Source organism: Podarcis bocagei (assembly GCF_964188305.1).
Source record: "Podarcis bocagei genome assembly, chromosome: 16".
Lineage (NCBI taxonomy): Eukaryota > Metazoa > Chordata > Lepidosauria > Squamata > Lacertidae > Podarcis > Podarcis bocagei.
The window spans coordinates 36,126,477-36,146,759 of record NC_138142.1 but is presented as its reverse complement, the minus strand read 5'-3'; the positions used below and the strand labels follow the sequence as shown (position 1 = coordinate 36,146,759).

At 47.8% G+C, this 20,283-nt stretch overlaps 1 protein-coding gene across 4 annotated transcripts; it reads right to left on the bottom strand.

Annotated features, from left to right (window-relative positions):
- Positions 1-2,726: 2,726 nt before the first annotated feature.
- S100A1 (S100 calcium binding protein A1) lies at positions 2,727-19,730 on the bottom strand. Of its 4 annotated transcripts, none has more exons than XM_081173882.1 (3): positions 19,581-19,730; positions 4,115-4,307; positions 2,727-3,068 (listed from the first exon to the last, which is right to left on the bottom strand). In XM_081173882.1, the coding sequence occupies exons 2-3, from the start codon at positions 4,253-4,255 to the stop codon at positions 2,925-2,927; spliced, it is 285 nt and encodes a 94-aa protein (XP_081030008.1). In that variant the 5' UTR covers positions 4,256-4,307; positions 19,581-19,730; the 3' UTR covers positions 2,727-2,924. The 4 variants fall into 4 exon arrangements, with proteins under 4 accessions (XP_081030008.1, XP_081030010.1, XP_081030007.1 ...); XM_081173884.1 differs by having other exon boundaries at positions 4,115-4,257; positions 19,581-19,684; XM_081173881.1 differs by lacking the exon at positions 19,581-19,730 and adding an exon at positions 5,814-5,950.
- Positions 19,731-20,283: the final 553 nt, after the last annotated feature.

Below are 20,283 nucleotides of genomic sequence, written 5' to 3'. Positions count from 1 at the left end.
GGAAACACCTTGCGGTTCCCTCATTGCGAGAAGCAAAGCTACAGGGAACCAGACAGAGGGCCTTCTCGGTAGTGGCGCCCGCCCTGTGGAACGCCCTCCCATCAGATGTCAAAGTGATAAATAACTACCTGACATTTAGAAGACATCTTAAGGCAGCCCTGTTCAGGGAAGTTTTTAATCTGTGATATTTTACTGTATTTTTGGTTTCTATGGAAGCCGCCCAGAGTGGCTGGGGAAACCCAGCCAGATGGGCGGGGTACAAACAATAAATTATTATTATCATTATTATCAATAGCCCATCTAAGTCATAGAATCTCAGAATTGTAGAATTGGAAGGGACGATGAAGACCATCTGGTCCAATCCCCTGAAATGCAGGAATCTTTTGCCCAACCCACTACCCTGATTGATATTAAGAATTTCATGTTTTACCGATTGAGCTATCTAGCATCCTGGTCTCACGGTGGCCACCCAGATGGCCTCACTGGGAAGCCTGCACACAGGAGCTGAGCAACAACAGCACATACCCTGCTGAGGTTTGATGCTAGGTTGCCGATCTGTGCATGAATACTGTACCAGCAACTCGTATTCTGATGCATCCTGCCTCGGAGGGTGGAGGTGGAACAGAACACCAACACCACAAACTGGCTTATGAGTATAAAACCAAATTTACTAGAATAATAACTAGAATGGGAGATAGACTTGTAACATTCAAGCAACAAACATACTAAGGTGCCATGTGCAAAACAAAGCCTGGAGATACTGTAAACATGGAGTGGACAAATGTACAACCAGTTCTGTGATTGGACTTATGCTACTTGTTGAACGGTTCATTATCCAGTCTGTATAACGTTTATTGCACATGTAACTTGTTAAGATACAGTTGTGCATTTATCCACTCCATGTTTATAGTATCTCCAAGCTTTTGTTTTGCACATGGCACCTTAGTATGTTTGTTGCTTGAATGTTACAAGTCTATTCTACTTGTTATTCTAGTAAATTTGGTTTTATACTCATAAGCCAGTTTGTGGTGTTGTTTTGTTGCATTATTATTACTGTCACCACATTTGATACTTTGTGTATATACTACGGAGGTAGAACAGAGCCATTGTGGCTAGTAGCCACGGATAACCTTATTCTCTGTGAATTTGTCTACTTTTAAGGCCATCCAAATTGGTGGCTGCTGTTGCATCTTGTGGGAGCAGATTTCATAGTTTTAGCTATGTGCTGTGTGAAGGAGGACTTTCGTTTGTCTGTCCTGAGTCTTTTTTAACTTCTCAAACACATGGGCTTTGTCTATGCTAAGGGAAATTGGGAACTCTGAAAGCGTCTTAGGAGAGGATATTTTAAAGTCCCATCAGTTTATATTCCCACACTTTACTTTCCTGCCTGTTTTGTGGTTTTAATTTAAATCTCTGCTGGGGCTCTCTCACCAAAGAGTACCTGTCCCAAACCTGGATCTGTGCATCCAGGGAATACTCCTTTTACCATATCTATTATCCTTTAAAACCAATAGTGTATGCGGTCCATAATCTTAAGCACCTCTATCATGTCTTTCCAACTTACCTTTCCCTCCTAAAATAAAAAAGCTCTAAATGTCATCTTTCCTAGTAGAGGAGTTGCTTTAACTCCTTGATCGTATGGGTTGTTCTTTTCTGAAACTTTTATGAGTAAAAATGCATAGGATCAAGATGTATCATTTATCGGTTGTAATTATTGGTTGACCACAAGGTGGCAGTCCTCTACAGTCAGAGAGATGCTCGTCCACTCCCAGATCAAGGTTTTCTTCACTTCCTGCAGGTCCTATCCAGGTTTCCTCAGAAGTAAATCTCACTGAATTTAATGAGATTAATTCCACAGTGTGCATTGTAGCCTCACAGCGCTCTCTTGTACAAGTCTGTTCAGAATTCATTCCCATTGAATAGATTGGGACTTCACCTTTTTGGGAAATTGGGTAGGATTGCAGCTTTGAAGATGGAAGGTGCTGAAAAATCTTGGGTGCAATACATGAGTCAGCCAATCCCTTGCTGCAGTGAACATTTCTCTGGTTTTGTTTTGTTTATAGTAAAGTTAGAGCTGCAACAAAGTTTAATCTACTTTGAGTAACAAAAAAGTACCCTATATATATATTAATCGGGACACCTTTTTAGATGATTTTTAATGCATCAAAGAGCAGTTTGGATAAATTTGTTCTGTAACCTGGAAGGATGTTGTTAATCACCAATGAAACCATATCTTTATTTTCAGTGACTAAGGTCACAGAGATACTGGTTTACTCTGTTATGTTAGTCACATACACATGACCTTCCTCCACGACCACACACACACACACACACACAAATTATGCAGACCAGCACAGCAGAAACATATTGCTCAATCTACTGGTAAAAATAAAAAACCCCTACAAGGCTTGTAGCCAACATTTCCATGCTGGTTGAAGAGTGGGCTTCTAAGCAAAATATTTTTGCAGGCCAGTAAAATTAATGGCAGGCTACTGACATTCATGGGCGTATTTATTTTAACAACACTGGCCGCATTAGTTGGTGCCGCCAGCGGTAGAAGTGAAATTGAATTTTTCTGTTTCTTAGTTTCAGCCCTTGCGTGGATAGCTGAGTAGGAAGCCCGTGAAAGGTCCCAATCCTGGAACCGGAGGTGGTTGGCCCATCCCCAAATCTGCTCCTCCCCACTTTCCCCTGCAAGAAAAGCAGACCAGACCACCAGCAAAGGGTTGGGTGGGGGATGGCTTTTAATAAGCAGCGTTGTCTGGCGAGCGATTACATGGCACTGAAAGGTGCTCTCTTTCCTCCAGGCTGGAGGGAGAAGCCGAGGAGGCTAGGAGGGGGACCGGGAAGGAGACGGCAAGAGGGGTGCCATGCCAGGCTTGGCAAAGCAGCTGCTTCCGTGGCTCGCCAGGGCTTCAAGCCCCTCAGGAGTTCTCCCAGAAGAAGTTGTTGCAAGCCACAGTGAGGGCTGCCACCAGGACCACGAATTCCTGGAAATCGACCTCCCCATCGCCATTCTCATCCAGGTCATGCATGATCTTGTCCACTGCTTCTGTGTCCTTCTGGGCCTGCAACACAGGAGAGAAGGGGTTCATTTTTTACAATTGTGTCGTTTTACTACTGTTGTTTGCATTGCTCGCCAACCCCGCTTACTCCCTGCCCCATGTATTCACAGCTCCATCTAACCCACTCCCTGTTCTCACAGCTCCTCTGTATCTCTCCCTCTCTGCTTTACTCTGCTGTTGTTTAGAAACCATTTAAGAACCTGCCTTCTCTCCCACTCCCCTATCCCGCTCTGACTTCCTGCAAATCCAGGATTGTGATGCTGCTCTACAAATCATCCAATGGGAGCTGTGCTTTGACTTCCTAACACCTTTATGTATGCAGGGAGATTGTATGCTACCAGTCCCGTACACAGCATTGCTTGGGAATTCCCGGGAACCAAAAAGATGAGAGCGGTTTTGAAAACAGTGGTTAAAATCGGTACATTTTCGAAAGGTTCAGCCTGCCATCTTGAATCAAAATGGCACCCGGCTGCATCCAAACATAGAAGAAAAACCTTCTTGATCTCTGGAACCATCACGCAAAGTTTGGTTAGAATGAGCACTGCTTTGAAGGATTCAGCAATCCATCTTGATTCAAAATGGCACCCAGTTATAGCCAAACACAGGCAGAAAACCTCATTGATCTCAGGAAACCCCATTCAAAATTTGGTTACATTATTGTAAGATGTGTCCGAATGCATAGCAAACAAACAACATTCCAAAATATTTAACAGGACTAGCAGAAAGTTCCTGGTGCTGTTCAAACACCTGGTTTTCTGCAGCAAACTACCCTTGAACATGGAAGATCTATTTCACTGTATTGACAAAGAAGCACTGATAGAACTATCCTTTATAAGTAAACCAGTTTGCATTGACATGCAATGCGAACAGAACCCAAGAAAGGCATGCACGAATGACGGCAGACAAAGTTGTGCATCATCCCTCTGTTTAAATCCACCCAATGCCGGATTTGTGTGCTGCGGAGAGGTCCGGTATCGCTGTGCCGGCCAGTCAGGCTTGCCCTCCTTGGGGATTACTCCATTCCGTTTCCCCATTAAAACTTTCCATACCTCCAGGAAGCAGCCGAGCTCGTTCTGCAGCAGATCCTTCAGCTCCTTCTTGCTCAGCTTGTACTTGTCGCCCTCCTTGCCCGAGTAGCTGTGGAAGACGGAGATGAGGCCGTCCATTGCGCTCTCCAGCTGCGACGTCATTTCTGCGGTGGTGGTGGAGGAGGAGGAGAGAAGCCCGATAAAAGAATTGACCCTGTGGAGGAATGCAGGTTGACCATCAAACTCCCTGGGTGCATGCATGCAGTCATTAACACACAGCCCGGAAATGTCACACAAGGTGGGAAAACCCACCTACCCCTTGCTATAAGAACAGGAGCCTTCTGGGTCAGGCCAATGGCCCATCTAGTCCTGTTTCTCACAGTGGCCAAGCAGATGCCATAATGGGAAGCTCTCAAGCAGGATTCGAAAATAATAATAATAATAATAATAATAATAATAATAATAATAATAATAAAATTTGTTTATATCCCGCCCTCCCCAGCCAAAGCCGGGCTCAGGGCGGCTAACAACAATCAAATAATCAAACAATCAAATAATCTAACATTCTAAAACATTTCATTATAAACAATTAATTAAAATCAAATTAATGGCAACCGTTAAGCAAAGTTCTGTGCAGGTTGCCAGAGGAGGGAGTCAGGCTGGGCCCTGACCAAAGGCCTGGTGGAACAACTCTGTCTTGCAGGCCTTGCGGAAAGATGTCAGGTCCCGCAGGGCCCTAGTCTCTTGTGACCTAGTCTCTTGTGACTCTTGTGACAAGAGCCCTCTCCCTTCCTATGGTTTCCAGCCACTGGTATCCAGAAGATTTGCTGCCTCTGTCTGGATGCAGAGCGTAGCCATCAGCGGCCTTATCCTCAACAAATTTATCCAGTCCTCTCTTAAAGCCATGCAACTCGCTGCGGCCATCGCTGCCTCCTGTGGCAGCAAGTTCCGTAGTTTAACTGCACCGCACGAAGAAGTACTTCCTTTTACCTCTCCCAAACCTCCTGACGACCCCTTTCTGTAGTCAGAAATACACCGTAGATTTGAAGCATGCTTAAAGCACATGACGTCCCCCAATCCTGGGAACTGTAGTTTAAGGGCGCTGGGAGTTGTAGCTCGGTGAAGGGCAAAGTACAGTCTCCAGGATTCTTGGGGGGTGGGGGGTGGGCAGGGAATACGCTTTAAACGTATGGTGTGTACACAGATAATTTCCCACCCGTATTCTCAGGCTACCTTTCAGGAGTTTTGAATCAAGGAAGAGAGGTCCAAAGTAAGAGGGAGAGGCTCCGCCATGTTGGCATTCTGGACAGGAGTCCCAGGCATAAAGTACAGCAACAGGGAAAAGCAGGCATGCTCCTACAGCTCTGTGGAGATCAGTGTGTTGGACTAGGGCTGGATAAATCCTGGTTCAAATCCCCCTGCCAACTCGTTGGCTTTGGGCCAGTCACTCTTGGTCAGTGTAACTAGCACTGCAGGCTTGTTGGGCAGATATAAAGGTAGATAGGGGAGACTGCATTGACCATCCTCAACTCCTCGAGGGGGGGTATAACTACAATCAACTAAATGGCACAAGAAGACTCTTACATTTTCAGTTTTACAGTAGCTTAAATGTTGGGGCCACCTGTTCCTGGCTTCGAAAACCCTTGCCCTCGCTTGCTCCCACCACACCTGCCTCCCAACCTCACCTGTGCGGGCGCAACCCCCAAACCATCACCCTCACCTCTCTTTCTGTCCTCGGTTCTGTGCGTCGCAGCTGCCTCTGACAAAGCGAGTCCAAAATAGCTGGTCAGTGGCTTTAAATACGATCCCAACGCCCTCCCCCAGAGGAAGAAACCGATACCGGCAGCTGGACAATCTGGCTGGGAGCTCACCGGGCAGGCAGTGTCCAAATTTAAAGGGGCAGGGTGGGTGCAGGATTAGGCAGGATTCTCTCCACCACACCCAGATGGAGCCACTAAGCCCGGGGAATGACTGAATACAGTGGAAAATTCTCATCCTATGCAAACAGGACTCCTTTTTCTTCTTTTTACTCCTTGCTGAATACGCGATCCAGAGAACCCTCAGGTTTTTTGATGGGGAACTGTGTCGCTCCCCCAAAAGGCTAGCGAATAAAATCAGCCCTGTGCGAGCCCCAAAAACCCACAAGTGGAAAAAGGCTGGGGTTCTGCAACCACCGTGGTCAACATAGCAAAGCAAATCTTTGGCCTTGTTTTCACAGTTGTATTTCTCTGTTTTACTTGACCGCTGCTGGAAGTTCTTCTCCCTCCATCGCCCGCTATATTTGTTTGCTCCTTGGCCCAATCAAAGAGCGCACTTGTCCTCTGGGATACATTGAAAGCTCGAAAAGGAAGCCTCCTGCTACGTGGCGCCCCAATGTTCAAGGGCGCAGGAGTCAGGGTACTTCTCTTCTTCCACAGCTCAATCCTATGCAGGGCCAGTTCCCCACCTGGGGAGCCCTGAAGGGCTCACTGGGAACCAGTGGTGTAAAAGCAAGGCCAGGACCTGGCGTTTTAATGGCCCACAATGCCCCAGGACCACTCAGGGGCATTCTGGGAAACTGAAATGGCAGCTCATAGACCCAACCACCCAATGTGTGCTGGGGCAGCTGCTGGTGGGCCCACCTGGGGTCTTAGCACCTGCTGTAGTGTGGCAGGAATTTATGTATAGGTTGGGGGGGGGTTGGCCCTCCAGCAGATATCATGCACATGCAGCCCACTACCAAAATCAGCACACCTTTGTGACTTTTGTGATTTGTCCCCACAAAACACTTTGTCACAGTTTCTTCCTATCTATCTATTCAAAGGGCCTCTGCTGCACAATACCAAATGTAACAATTCACTGACAAATGTATCTATGTACTGACTCGCTGGGAAAACTTCAGAAATTCATATAGACATGTGAGCTCAGCTACTCAGCAGCCCCTCTGCCTGAGGGATAATTCCTGGCATCCTGATACCTGAGTGCCAGACAGGTAGCCATTCCAGAAATAACAAACCCAGATGAAGACAAAAGGGTGGGATTAACTTGGCTGGGAAACAGGGAAATGTAAATATCTCTTTTGTTTCACTTGATAGCAGTGGCGTAGTGTGGGTTGTCAGCACCCGGGGCAAGGCAAGTAATTTGCGCCCCCTAACCCGTGGATTTGCGCCCCCTAACCCATGGATTTGCGCCCCCTAACCCCCAGATGTTGCGGCCGGTGCGGCCGGCCCCCCCTGCACCCCCCACGCTACGCCACTGCTTGATAGGTGTATGGTGGAGGGCAGGGGGAACCATGGGGCAGGGTCCAGGATGCTCAGATTACTGCCACCAGACCTCCCCTTTCACGATGTAACCATGATGTATTAATGATGTAGTTTGGGGGGGTGTAACATGGGGATTAGGGATGCGGGTGGCGCTGTGAGTTAAACCACAGAGCCTAGGGCTTGCCAATCACAAGGTCTGCAGTTTGAATCCCTGCGACAGGGTGAGCTCCCATTGCTTGGTCCCTGCTCCTGCCAACCTAGCAGTTCAAAAGCACGTCAAAGTGCAAGTAGATAAATAGGCACTGCTCCGGCGGGAAGGTAAACAGTGTTTCCGTGCGCTGCTCTGGTTCGCCAGAAGCGGCTTAGTCATGCTGGCCACATGACCCGGAAGCTGTACGCCGGCTCCCTCGGCCAATAAAGCGAAATGAGCGCCGCAACCCCAGAGTCATCCACGACTGGACCTAACGGTTAGGGGTCCCTTTACTTTTAACATGGGGATTAGCAGCTAATAACAATTTGGGTTCTCTTTTGTACGGGGCTTCCATCTTGTTCCACCTGGTGGCAGGTGGGAGTCCTGTCGTGACAGTCTTCAATAAAGACCAAGCCTACTGGCTCTGGTATTCCTGGGTGGTGTCCTTGGTTGTTGTTTTTTTTGTCCAAGGGAGCCCTCAGATTTCTCTGTTAACAGTTGGAAGCTGGTCGCTACCGCCGGTCCTGATCCTATCCATGTTTACTCCGAACTCTGAGTTCAATAAGAGCATTGAAAAGCCGTGCTGAATCAGGTCCATCTAGTCCAGTGTCCTGTCCTAAGAGCTCAAGTGGTGGCTGTTAGAACTGGTAGGGCGGAAGGCAGGGAGCCCAGCAGTAGGTGGCGCCAGAGAGCCAACGGTCCCATCCTTTCTCTTCCTCCCTGCTGAGTTCTACCAGGGGCAACCCTGAGACTAAGCAGGAGGAGGAAGCTGACAGCCAGGGTCACCCTGGAAGTAAGAAGCCGTGGCAGTGACCCATTTACCCTAACGGAGCAGCCTCTGCGGCCTAAGGGTCAGCCACATGACCCTGGGAAGCTTGGAAGCCACGCTTGCGCACAACATCAACTCTCCCCTCCTGCGGTTGACAGAACATTAGCAGCTGCAGCTAAGCTAACGTTCCTAATCTTCTTTTAAAGCTGTCGCAAGTTGGTGGCCATTGTTGCCTTTTGTGGGAGCATGAATAGGGAGAAGTCCTTCGTTTTGTCTGTCCCAAATCTACCCAACATTCGACTTCACTGGATGTGCCTGAGTTCTAGTACGATGCAAGAGGGAGGAAAAACTTATCCGCTGTCTTCACAACATGCATAATTTTGGACAGCTCTTCTCTCACGTTCCCCCTTCCTCGCCTTTTCTCTAAGACCTACTTGGTAAGTAGACCTAGGATTGCTAGGGATGCGGGTGGCGCTGTGGGTTAAACCACAGAGCCTAGGACTTGCCGATCAGAAGGTCGCGGTTCGAATCCCCGCGATGGGGTGAGCTCCTGTTGCTCGGTCCCTGCTCCTGCCAACCTAGCAGTTCGAAAGCACGTCAAAGTGCAAGTAGATAAATAGGTACCACTCCGGCGGGAAGGTAAACGGTGTTTCTGTGCGCTGCTCTGGTTCGCCAGAAGCGGCTTAGTCATGCTGGCCACAGGACCCGGAAGCTGTACGCCGGCTCCCTCAGCCAATAAAGCGAGATGAGTGCCGCAACCCCAGAGTCGGTCACAACTGGACCTAACGGTCAGGGGTCCCTTTACCTTTTTATCGCATAGCAGATAAATGTAAGAAAAGATGTCATACCTGAATTATCTAAATTGATAACCTTGCTAGCTGAGGTGATACACCTCATGTAAACAATATACCTCAATACAGTTTTATTTTATTAATTGCATTTATACACCAAAGAGCTTAAGGGGGCGTGCATGGGCCTCCCACTTCTTCGTTTAACCCCCAAAACAACCCTGCAAAGTAGGTCAGGATGAGAGGCAGCGATTGGCACAATGTCCCTCAAATGAGCTTCACGGGGCCAAGTTGGGGGGATTTGAACCCTGAACTCTCCCAGGTCCTAGTCTGAAACTCCTACCACTGGCTCTCACTAGGAGTCCTCGACTCTGTGAACTACATGTAATATATGTGTTTCTGTTTCTGCTTGCCTGCACCAACATATCAGCTCTTTGTTAAGAGAGTTTGTTTCTCCAAAGACGTCTTCAAATTTTCTTCCAATGGTCAAAGAAGACCCCCCCCCCAAAAAAAACAGGATATTTGGGCAGGCCGGCATCAGACCGAAATCATCCTGCGAAATCTCGGCAGCGGCACGTTGGCCAGGCGTGACTCCTGAGAGGGGTTTTTTTTTGCTCAGCGCCCGGTCTATTAATACCGCGAGTATGGTTTCTGCCGTAACGGTGGCATTGTCCGGGGACCTGTAACCCATCCTCTCGATAAGGAGGGCCCGCGATCGGGTGTCTCTGCCAGCTTCCTATCGGACAAAGGGTGCTGTCAGAGGAGGCCGCTCGGGTGACGGATCCGGGCCCACCTGACTCTGGGTTACGCAGGGATGAGAAAGGGCCCTTGTTGAATAAAAACGCGCTGCCCTCAATGGTTGCCACGGAAACGGAGGAGACCCGAAACCGGATTCCGGGCCTGGAGCAAAGCCCAACTGGAAATAAACAAAAACCAAAAAAACCACAACCCACCCACACGCCTCGGGTCCGGTTACAAGACCTGGAGCTTGCGGCAAGAATAAACCGTCCTGGCATTAATGATGCAAGGGCGAGACCATTAATCATGCATCGTGTTATTGTGCCTTTTCCTCCTCCAGAGCTGGATTTGGCATGCTTGTTCTCAGGCATAAGTCACGATGTTTCATGCCACCCCGGGCACACACGGGGCAAAGTCAGCTCAGGGGAGGCAGGGCTGCAGTTCTCAGTCAGCTGCCGTGTGGGGAAATGTCGAGGGCACCCCAGGGGTGTGGCGAAAGGCAGGGCTGGGCACATTTTTTTAGCAAAGTGTGGGAAGGCTTCAGAGTTGCGGGATCAACTTTGTTGGGGTGGGGGGGCCTGGTGCAAAATGGCGGCTCATGGGGGCAGAGCTAGGCTCGACTGGGGATGGAGCCTGACCAACAACAGGGTTTGGGAACTTGCAGTGGAGGGAATAATTACCTACAATACGATAATCTTTATTGTCATTGTCCCATACAGAACAACAAAACTGAAAAATCACATAAGACATTCAAAACCCAACCTACGCCAGCCCATGAGCCAAGCATTGTGTATACAAGAGAGAAAACAAAACACAATATTCAGTAAGGTAAAGGTAAAGGGACCCCTGACCATTAGGTCCAGTCGTGGCCGACTCTGGGGATGCGGCGCTCATCTCACTTTATTGGCCGAGGGAGCTGGCATACAGCTTCCGGGTCACGTGGCCAGCAGGACTAAGCCACTTCTGGCGAACCAGAGCAGCGCACAGAAACACTGTTTACCTTCCCACTGGAGCGGTACCTATTTATCTACTTGCACTTTGACGTGCTTTCAAACTGCTAGGTGGGCAGGAGCAGGGACCGAGCAACGGGAGCTCACCCCGCCACGGGGATTCGAACCATTGACCTTCTGATTGGCAAGTCCTAGGCTCTGTGGTTTAACCCACAGCGCTACCCGCGTCCCTACAATATTCAGTACAGTAGTCTAATTTGACGGCACAGGAGTAGCTTTGTAATAGCCTATCATATGTATTGATTTCATTTATTTGTTTGCTTGCATTCATATCCTGCTTTTTACTCCATGTCAGAAACCATATTGTTCCTGTCCATCCAGACACTGACCAGGCTTCAGCAAGTTGGTGGCCTCATGTGCTTTCCTGCTTTTATTGTTAATGATGATTATTATTCATAATAGTGATGATATTTTAGCCTCCTTGAGTTTCCTAGTTCCTGCCCCAGTCCAGGTTTTCGGGATAGAGGGCGCCATTTTAAAATTCCGAGCTATTGCCGTGGGTGCCGCTCACAAAATGGCGTCTGCGTGGATGTGGCATGTCACAAAATGGATGCCACGGGAGCGTGGCATAACTCAAAATGGCTGTCTTAAGAGGTGCTGGTGGACACACAGAAAACCTCTGCCCTTGGTTCTAGCAGCCTGGTAGGAGTCAAATCAGATTTGCAGAGAAGACTCAGTGAGACGCTTATCGAGGGGAGGTCTGAGTCTCTTTGCATTATATCAGAGGTTTTCAACCTTTTTGAGTCCACATCTCTCTTGACCACTGCATTATACAGGTTCCTACAAGGCTGAATGGTAAAGTTTCTATTGCCGCACAAAGTTTCACATGCACCTTCTGTTCCACCCAGGCTCTCTACGGTGTTTCAGACTCTACAATCACTCTGCTCACCATCCTCTATATTAGCAGGTCCTCAACTGCTAGTTTATTTTAAATAGATATACCGGTAATCATTTGACAATCATTAAAAATAATCAACAGATCTGCTCAAGAAAAAAAAGCCTTCACATCCTTAATATACTGCAATAAAATACGGCAACGTAAAACAACATTTTTTTCTAAAAAGAGAAAGACAAAAACTGCTTGAATTAGCTTTTATGGAAGGTCATTATTTTCTTAATACAATATTGTATTAAGGGGCAACCTGTTTCCCCATAATTTATTTCTAGAGTCGCTTGCAGTTTTCACTCTTAGGTGTTATTCTTCCTATTACAGCCAAATCCCAAAGTTTCTTAGGAAATTCTTTCCACGAAGGGAGTAATGGAACTTTCCAGTTTTGAGCCATTAACATTCTTACAGGTACGGTATTTGCAGATAGGAGGCCTGTTCCTTATGTTATTTCTTTACGATCGGTGACATATAGTTCTGCCCTATCAATACCGGATCTAAGGGAACTTCATATTTCAATACTGTTGCTGTTATTCTAATGATCACCTTCCACTATATTTGTGTAAAAGATACACGGCCACCACATGTGGTGATATGTTCCGTTCTGCTTTCTGCAAATCTGCCTCATCTTGGCTTTCTCTGTTGCCTCCGAGTTCGTGGTACCATTACACGCAAAAGCCCCTTCGTTTGGTGGGGCTGCATTTGCTACTGTCTCTCTTTGCCCCCCACCCCATCCTGCCCCATCTCCTTATAAAGCAGTTGGGACTCATGACATCGTCGTCAGGCTATTCTGGCAGCCAAGATTTTACTTCTCTAGTCTGGCGAAGGAGAATGTGAAGCAGTCAGGCACAAAACACACACACACCCTCCAACATTTCTCCAATGAAAATAGGGATGTCCAATTCCATAGTAGTAGTATTACTTGTTGTTGTTGTTGTTGTTATACAGCACCCATCCTACTGGTTTGCCCCAGCCACGCTGGGTGGCTTCCAACATATATAAAACAGAATAAAACATGAAACATTAAATAAACCTTCCCTTTACAGGGCTGCCTTCAGATGTCTTCTAAGGGTTGTATAGTTATTTATCTATTCAGGGGGGGCCACATAACTCTGCACTCTCCAACATTTCTCTGATGAAAATAGGGACGTCCTAATAAAAAGTGGGACATTGCAGGGTTAAGAAATCAGAAACTGGGACAGATTCTGTAAATCCAGGACCGTCCCTGGAAAACAGGGACACTTGGCGGGTCTGACAACATCAGGGCTTGCTCCAGTCAGATTGTAAAGCCCCCCCCCCCCAATTTTACATGTTATATGATTTGTCTTAGTACTTTAAAATTGTAAACCACCTTGGGTGCCTCGGCAGAAACATGGCTTATTAATGCAATGAAATAACAACAACAACAACAACAACATTGACAGAGTGTGGGAGTTGGGTCTACTCTTGGCTTGCCTCTCCACACGGATATGTTACAGTCAACATAGTGAATCACTGGGCAGTGATTGATACGGTTGCTTGCATGCCATTTCGAACAATGACTAGCCAGAGCATGAAACCAAGGGCAAATTCCAGATTGCCAACATGAGCACACCTCGGTTGGTTCTGCTTCTGAGTTGGCAAGCCGGCCGCCATTTTGTATTCCCCCACAATGCACTGGAAATGGTGAGGGGAAATGGCAGGCACCACCAACACGCACACAGAGAATGTGGAGGATATTCCACAAATAGCCTACAAAATGGCCTTCAATGAGTAGACAAGGGCCTTAATAATTAAAAAAAGAAGAAGCGCATCAAATTCTACCAGAAAGGTCATGAAATGTTTGGCCCAGCTTTGCATTAAAGTACCGGTCATCGGCCACTAGTGGGCAATGTATCCTGTTATCTCTACTGCTTCCCAGGCCTTTGCCACTGAGAACTGCAGCTGATTTTGCAAGAGCTTAAGGCGTGGACCAGAGATGCTCCAGAGACCTGCCAGCATTCCATCGCTCTCCGAATTCCTCCACGGTCTAATATTTCTCTCTTGCTTCCTGTCCCCAAACAGTTGTGTAATTGTGTAATTGCACTGCGGCACTGTGCAATGGAGCCTTGTCATTTTTCCAGAATGGAACGACGTTCTGGAATGTTCCCACTTCCACCCAGCCTTACGCATGGCCCTTGATTTATTTTCTTTTATGAAATACATGTAAAAGGTTTCGGTTTTTTAAAGAAAAGCACAGTCATTCCTGTGGTATCGGGGCACGGCGGCACATCACGGTCACACTGCGCACCGTACATTTAACAGAGGATTATACCACTTCAAGGGACGCGGGTGGCGCTGTGGTCTAAACCACAGAGCCTAGGACTTGCCGATCGGAAGGTCGGCGGTTCGAATCCCATTGCTCGGTCCCTGCTCATGCCAACCTAACAGTTCGAAAGCACATCAAAGTGCAAGTAGATAAATAGGTACCACTCCGGTGGGAAGGTAAACGGTGTTTGCGTGCGTTGCTCTGGTTCGCCAGAAGCTGCTTAGTCATGCTGGCCACATGACCCGGTTAAGCGAGATGAGCGCCGCAACCCCAGAGTCATCCGCGACTGGACCTATCGGTCCGGGGTCCATTTACCTTTACCTATACCACTTCAACAGTCATATCCCTCCCCCCAAATAATAATAATCCTGGGAGCTTTTGTTTGTTACGGGTGCTGAGCGTTAGTAGGTGGCCCTGCTTCCCTTCACAGAACTAACATGTTCAGAGTTCCCTAGGAAGAGGGGTTGATTGCTAAACCACTCTGAGAATTATAGCTCTCTGGCCATTGCTGACATTCCCTTTATCAGCAACTGGCAACTCCTGGGCCAGGTGAATTTCCTTAAAAAATAGCTAAAACGCATACTTTTTAATGGAGATCTTGAAAAAAAAAGCTCAACAACATTTGCGTCCATCTGGATTTTTACTTTTTGAAATATGGCAACCTTAATGTACAGTGCACTCATGGAGAGCTATAACTTACAGTGGTGCCTCGCAAGACGAAAAGAATCCGTTCTGTGATTCTCTTTGTCTAGCGGTTTTTTCGTCTTGCGAAGCAAGCCCATTGACGGATTAGCGGATTAGCGCTATTAGCGCTATTAGCGGCTTTTAGCTGATAAGCGGCTTAGCGGCTTAGAAAAAGGGGGGGAAAGGAAAAAAAAAAAACCAGCAGGAACTCGCAAGACATTGTCGTCTTGCGAAGCAAGCCCATAGGAGATTCGTTTTGCGAAGCACCTCCAAAACGGAAAACCCTTTCGTCTAGCAAGTTTTCCGTCTTCCGAGGCATTCGTCTTGCGGGGCACCACTGTATATGGGGGGTACCCAGGAAAGTCCTATTATGTGCCTAGGCACCCGAGCCACAAAGTTCCCAGGAGAACAATGAAACACACTGACACGAAGTATTTGGGTTCAAACAGGCCACAACATGGCCGGCCATGACGTAGGGGTGAGGTAGAGTACCTCCACCTCTAAGCTGGACAACCATTGAGGCTTGGTTTCTTGGCCGCAATGCCTCCCACCATTAAAGAGCTGAGCGGACTTCTGAGAAGACCCATCGGTGGGTTTACTCTGAGTAGGACCTAGTTGTCCCAGAAAGGCCTATTACAGCCTATTGATATCTATCTTGTTGACCCCTCAAAAGCTGCCATAATATATTGTCTGAACTAATTATTAATGGTGAGGAGGAGAAAACCCAGAGCTCTTCACTGCAGTATAAGCTTTCTAGAAAGGTGTCGTTTTCCAACAACACAGCGTCTAGGATATCATCCTTCCATAGGCTTGATTTCGAAAATCGGAAGCTTGTTGTGTTTGGTCAACGTGGAGTAACTGTGCGCTGTACCCTCCTGGTCAACCTATCCGCAGGAAGGTTAAACTATGCAAATTTCTGCAGAAAGGTGAAGAGCTGAATTTAAAATTGGAGAGATGGGAAACCGACTTACAGATTTGTACCTCCTTAGCGGCTCATAGGGAAGTCAGAGAATTCTGACCAAAATGGGGATCAGAAATTGCTAGTGCTTGGTCACTTGTCCCCTGTCCAGAATACAAACCAGTCTGGTGAATATGATCAGTCCTTTGCTATAATTTTCTGCTCTCAGTCTGCAAGCGATACTTGATTATTTCCCCCTGTGCTTCCTTTGCATTTATGTGATGTATTTTTGTGTTTATATACTGTGAACTGCCTTGTTATCCTCGGATGAAGGGCAGTATACAAATGTAATATAAATATAGATAAATAAATAAAATTAATTCAGTAACTTACGTACGACAGCAATACAAACAGCACAGTTTTGGGCAGAGGACTAACTGCATGAGACAAACACAGGGTGGGACGGGAAAATATGCCTTCTTACATTGCTAGTGGCTCATCGTGCCCAAGCCATTTCGCTCCCTGAGGCAAAGGAAAAATTGCCTCCCCCCCCCCAAAAAAATGCCATGTACAAAATCTGACCAGATCAGCAGTTTCGTCTTATTTCTAGACCAGCAGTGGGACATTATCCCTCACCATACCTCCAGGCCACAGGGTAGCATGGAGGGTTACAAAGCAAGCTGGTTTAGGGATGTTAGGTGGGGGCCGTCCCCCTATCCTTTGCCACCTGAGGCAAATGTGTCACTTTATTGAATAGCAGAGCCGGTTCTGGTACTTTCTGAAACAGGAAGGGGTTGGGAACGGAGGGTTGGGAGGGGGAGAAAGGGAGCTGTTTACAACTGTCTTTTTTCTCCCTCTGCCAAGACAGAGAACTCATTCAGTTCCTTGGTCCAGTAGCACCAGCGGTGCTCAGCCTCGCCCCTTCCTTTGCCCGTGGGATTTTGGAAAAGCATCTCTCTCTCTGTGTGCACAGGAACCGGGGGGGGGGGGGTGTGGAGCAGTGGAACGAGCGAGATGTTTGCAAGAACACGGGGTGGGTCGGGACGGATGGAGCTGGATCTGATGTCGAGGCACAAGAAGAGCAGTGTCTCAAATCCAGGGGTGGATTTAGAGGCCGCCCCACCCCTGGTCACTGCCGCCTGTGTTAAGGGTGCCAGCGTTCCTTGCTAAAACATCACCATCAATCAACAAGCAAGTCAAGGAGGGAGACCAACGTCACTTGCTGTTCGGCAGAGCGAATGCGCCATGGGCCAGCCTTTCAACTGTTCATAGAATCATAGAATGGTAGAGTTGGATATATGGGCGGGGTATAAATAATAAATTATTATTATTATTATTATTATTATTATTATTATTATTATTATTATTAGCTGAGATTCCGGCATTGCAGGGGGTTGGACTAGATGACCCGGGCTCCCTTCCAACTCTAAGATTCTATGATTCTACCATTTGGGGGCGGCTGATAACTACCGAAGCCGGAGGGGTGGTGGGCAGGGCATCTAATGGGAGGGGGAGCCATCTCATTCTCCCTCCCTCGTCCCTTGCAAAGGGACAATGGGCACAAAGCAATTCTCAAACGCAAGCACCAGATTTGGATGATGCCAAGTTTGCAGGTTCGATCCCGGGACGGGACAGCTGCATATTCCTGCATTTCAGGGGGTTGAACTAGATCATAGCTGTCAACTTTTCACTTTTCTTGCAAGGAATCCTTTTCAGAATAAGGGAATTTCCCTTAAACAAAGGGAAACGTTGACAGCTATGCACTTGATGTTCCTCAGGGTCTAAAATTCTATGATCCTATGATTCCCATCATCTCTGACCATTGGGCATGCTGGCTGCCAGGGGTTGGGAGTGCAGCAACATCTGGAGGGCTGCAGGCTCTCCACCCCTGCTCCCTAAACTTACGAGGAAAAACATTTGCTTTTATTCTCTAATATGCGACGTGGTTGACAGATCCACGCTTGCAGGATCTTCTGGGTCAGAGATGAGTCATGGGTGCTGATGGCGAAGCCAAGTCAACATAACACATGCAGCCATGGTGACTGCCAGCTCAGCGCGTTGAAGGGATCATGGGAGACGCTCCTTGCTCAGAGAAGCCACATTGGTCTAGCGCTTGGATTATTCAATTTGTTAATGATCTGGAGTGAAGCAGGACGATCCCAATTCTGGGGTAGCTGACAGTTACCCTGCCTAGGCATTAAGTGCCACAGCCCTTTTCAGAGAGACCCATTCACCCGCGGGTAGATGACCTGAATCAGAGAAAATTAGGGCTTCCTTTAACTCTGGCTTGCATCTAGGAAACGCCTCTGGGCAGGTGCAGAGTGCCTTTTGCTTGCCAAACTGAGTAACCACCACCACCACCTAATCACCAGCCAGGGGAAAGGCAAGCTGGTTTGGGGACTAGGTGCCCACAGGTACCAGTGTGCTCTCCAGCCCCTCTAATGGTGCCCACAAAATATCTCTTTCAAAATCCAGGGGTGGTTTGCTCTTCCAGCTCAGTTCCTGTTTGCACTGGCTCATTCTCATACACTGAAAGCACCCTCTTAAACATGCCAGGATTCAATCTTCCCATTCTGGACAGAGAAGAGGTGCAAAGAGCTTCTCTCTGCGAGAAAGCACAGTGGTCCGTGATGTGGGTCCCTTTTCCCTGTTGGGGGGCAGCCAATGGGGGGCGGGAATGCCATTTTCACTCTTTCAAATGCTGCAGCTGTTTTGTGTTAGGCCGTACCCTCACAGCAGCTATCAGAAAATACTACTATTATTATTATTATTATTATTATTATTATTATTATTATTATTATTATTATTATTATTAAAAAATTACAAGTACTATTACTGCATTTATGTCACAGAGAAAACAGCACAATCATGAAACCATGTAATAAAATCCACAAAAATAAATCAATTAAAAACCCTGCAGCAGTGAGTTCCATAGATTCACAACCGCACAGTGCAGATCTGCAGTGCTTTGATTGGTCTCTCCTAAACGTGCTGGCTCCCAGTCGTTCCCTGGGCAGTGCCGACATTCCAGCAGAGAGAGAGAGAAAATAAAAATAATAATATCAACTTTCCATCCTATCCCCTCCATCACCCAGCTGCCCCCACCCCCAAACTAACCCACCAAATGTGTTTGCCTTTTCCTGATAGGTGCTCCAAACATCTGGACCATTTCAGCTGCCCTTTAAGGGAGGGCCGTCACACAGTGGAAAAGCACCCCCTTTGTACCCAGAAGGTCCCAGGTCTTGTCTCTCACCTGAAACCCTGACATTCAAGTGTAGCTAATGCTAAGACAAACGAACAAATGACCTGGTGTGATATAAGGCAGTTTCCTGTTTTCCTTATCATCACAGCTTTTTATTCAGAACAATGAGGACTAGGATCTTAACTTGACTTTTTGGCAGTGCCGCCTGTCTGAAACCCTTGAACGCAGCTGCCTGTCTGTGGAGACAGAGGGAATATTGATCTAGATAGACCAGCATAAGAAGACCCTGTTGGATCAGACCACCAGCCCCTCTCTAGCCCTGTCCTCGCAGGTGCCAACCGTATCTCCCAGCGACAAACCCGCAAGCACAACGCCCCTCTCCCCTCCTGCGTTTCCCTCCGGCCACAGAGGCAGAGCGTAACCCATGTGGCTAGTAGCTATGAATAGCCTTCTATTCCCATGTATATGCCCGATCCGCTTTTAAAGCCATTCCAGTTGCCGGCCATCACTGCATTCCTGTGGCAGAGAGTTCCACAGGTCCTGAATCTTCCAACACTCAGCTTTGCCTGCAAGTTCTGCTCTTGTGGAGAAGAGCCTCTCTCTGTGTTATCCACGTGATGCGTAATTCTGTAAACTTTTGTCAAGCCACCCTTTCTCCTCGCCTCTAAGCTGAAAAGTCCCAGATGCTGAGGCGTTCCGTTTCATGTGTCCTTTTCTTGGGAGAGCAGAGAGGAGGGGAAAGCCATGCCCAGTGCTGCCCCTTCCCCAATCCCCTTAAATCGAAACCACTTACTTAAAACCTGGAGGGATCTTGCGTGCGGCTGCTGCAGCAGGTCTGGGCTAGGTGGCTGCCAGAGGGACTTGCCTTGTACCCGGGTCTGGACCCTCCCCCCGGACCCTCCCCACCTCCGAGCACCAATGAAGGGAAGTCGGCAACCGGTCAGAAAGCACAGAAGTCTGTTTGTCTAGCCTGCTGTGGCCCAGCAGAAGAGGCCGTGGGCATAACAAAGGCCAATTGTGCCCCATCTCCGAAAAACAGCCGGCTCTCACACCCGCTACCTCTCAATTCTTCCTTCATAAAATGAAGGTGGGGGAGAAAAAATAACCCTCTGAGGTTTTTCAAGCAGCCAAGCTCAAATATTCGGTGCCTGGGTGCTTTTCGCTTGTTTGTTTTTTTACACAGCGTCCAAAATTCTGGGACAGGGAAAGCAAAAAAGGGGTTATTGATTGGGGATGGTGAAGCTGTGGCCCCGCAGGTGTTGCAGAACTACAACTCCCATGAACCTTTGCGGTTGACCACGCTGGCTAGGGGCTGATGGGAGTTTTGAGCAGCGACAACTGGAGAGCCACAAGCTCTCCATCTCTGTTTTGCGCCTCTCTATGTGCATTTAATGTGTGATCCCTAATTGGTTGGGACGTGAGTCTAGGAGAGGGGTGGGCATGCGGCTGGACTCCCAACTCCCACAATCCCCAGCGGTTGGCCATGCTGGCTGAGG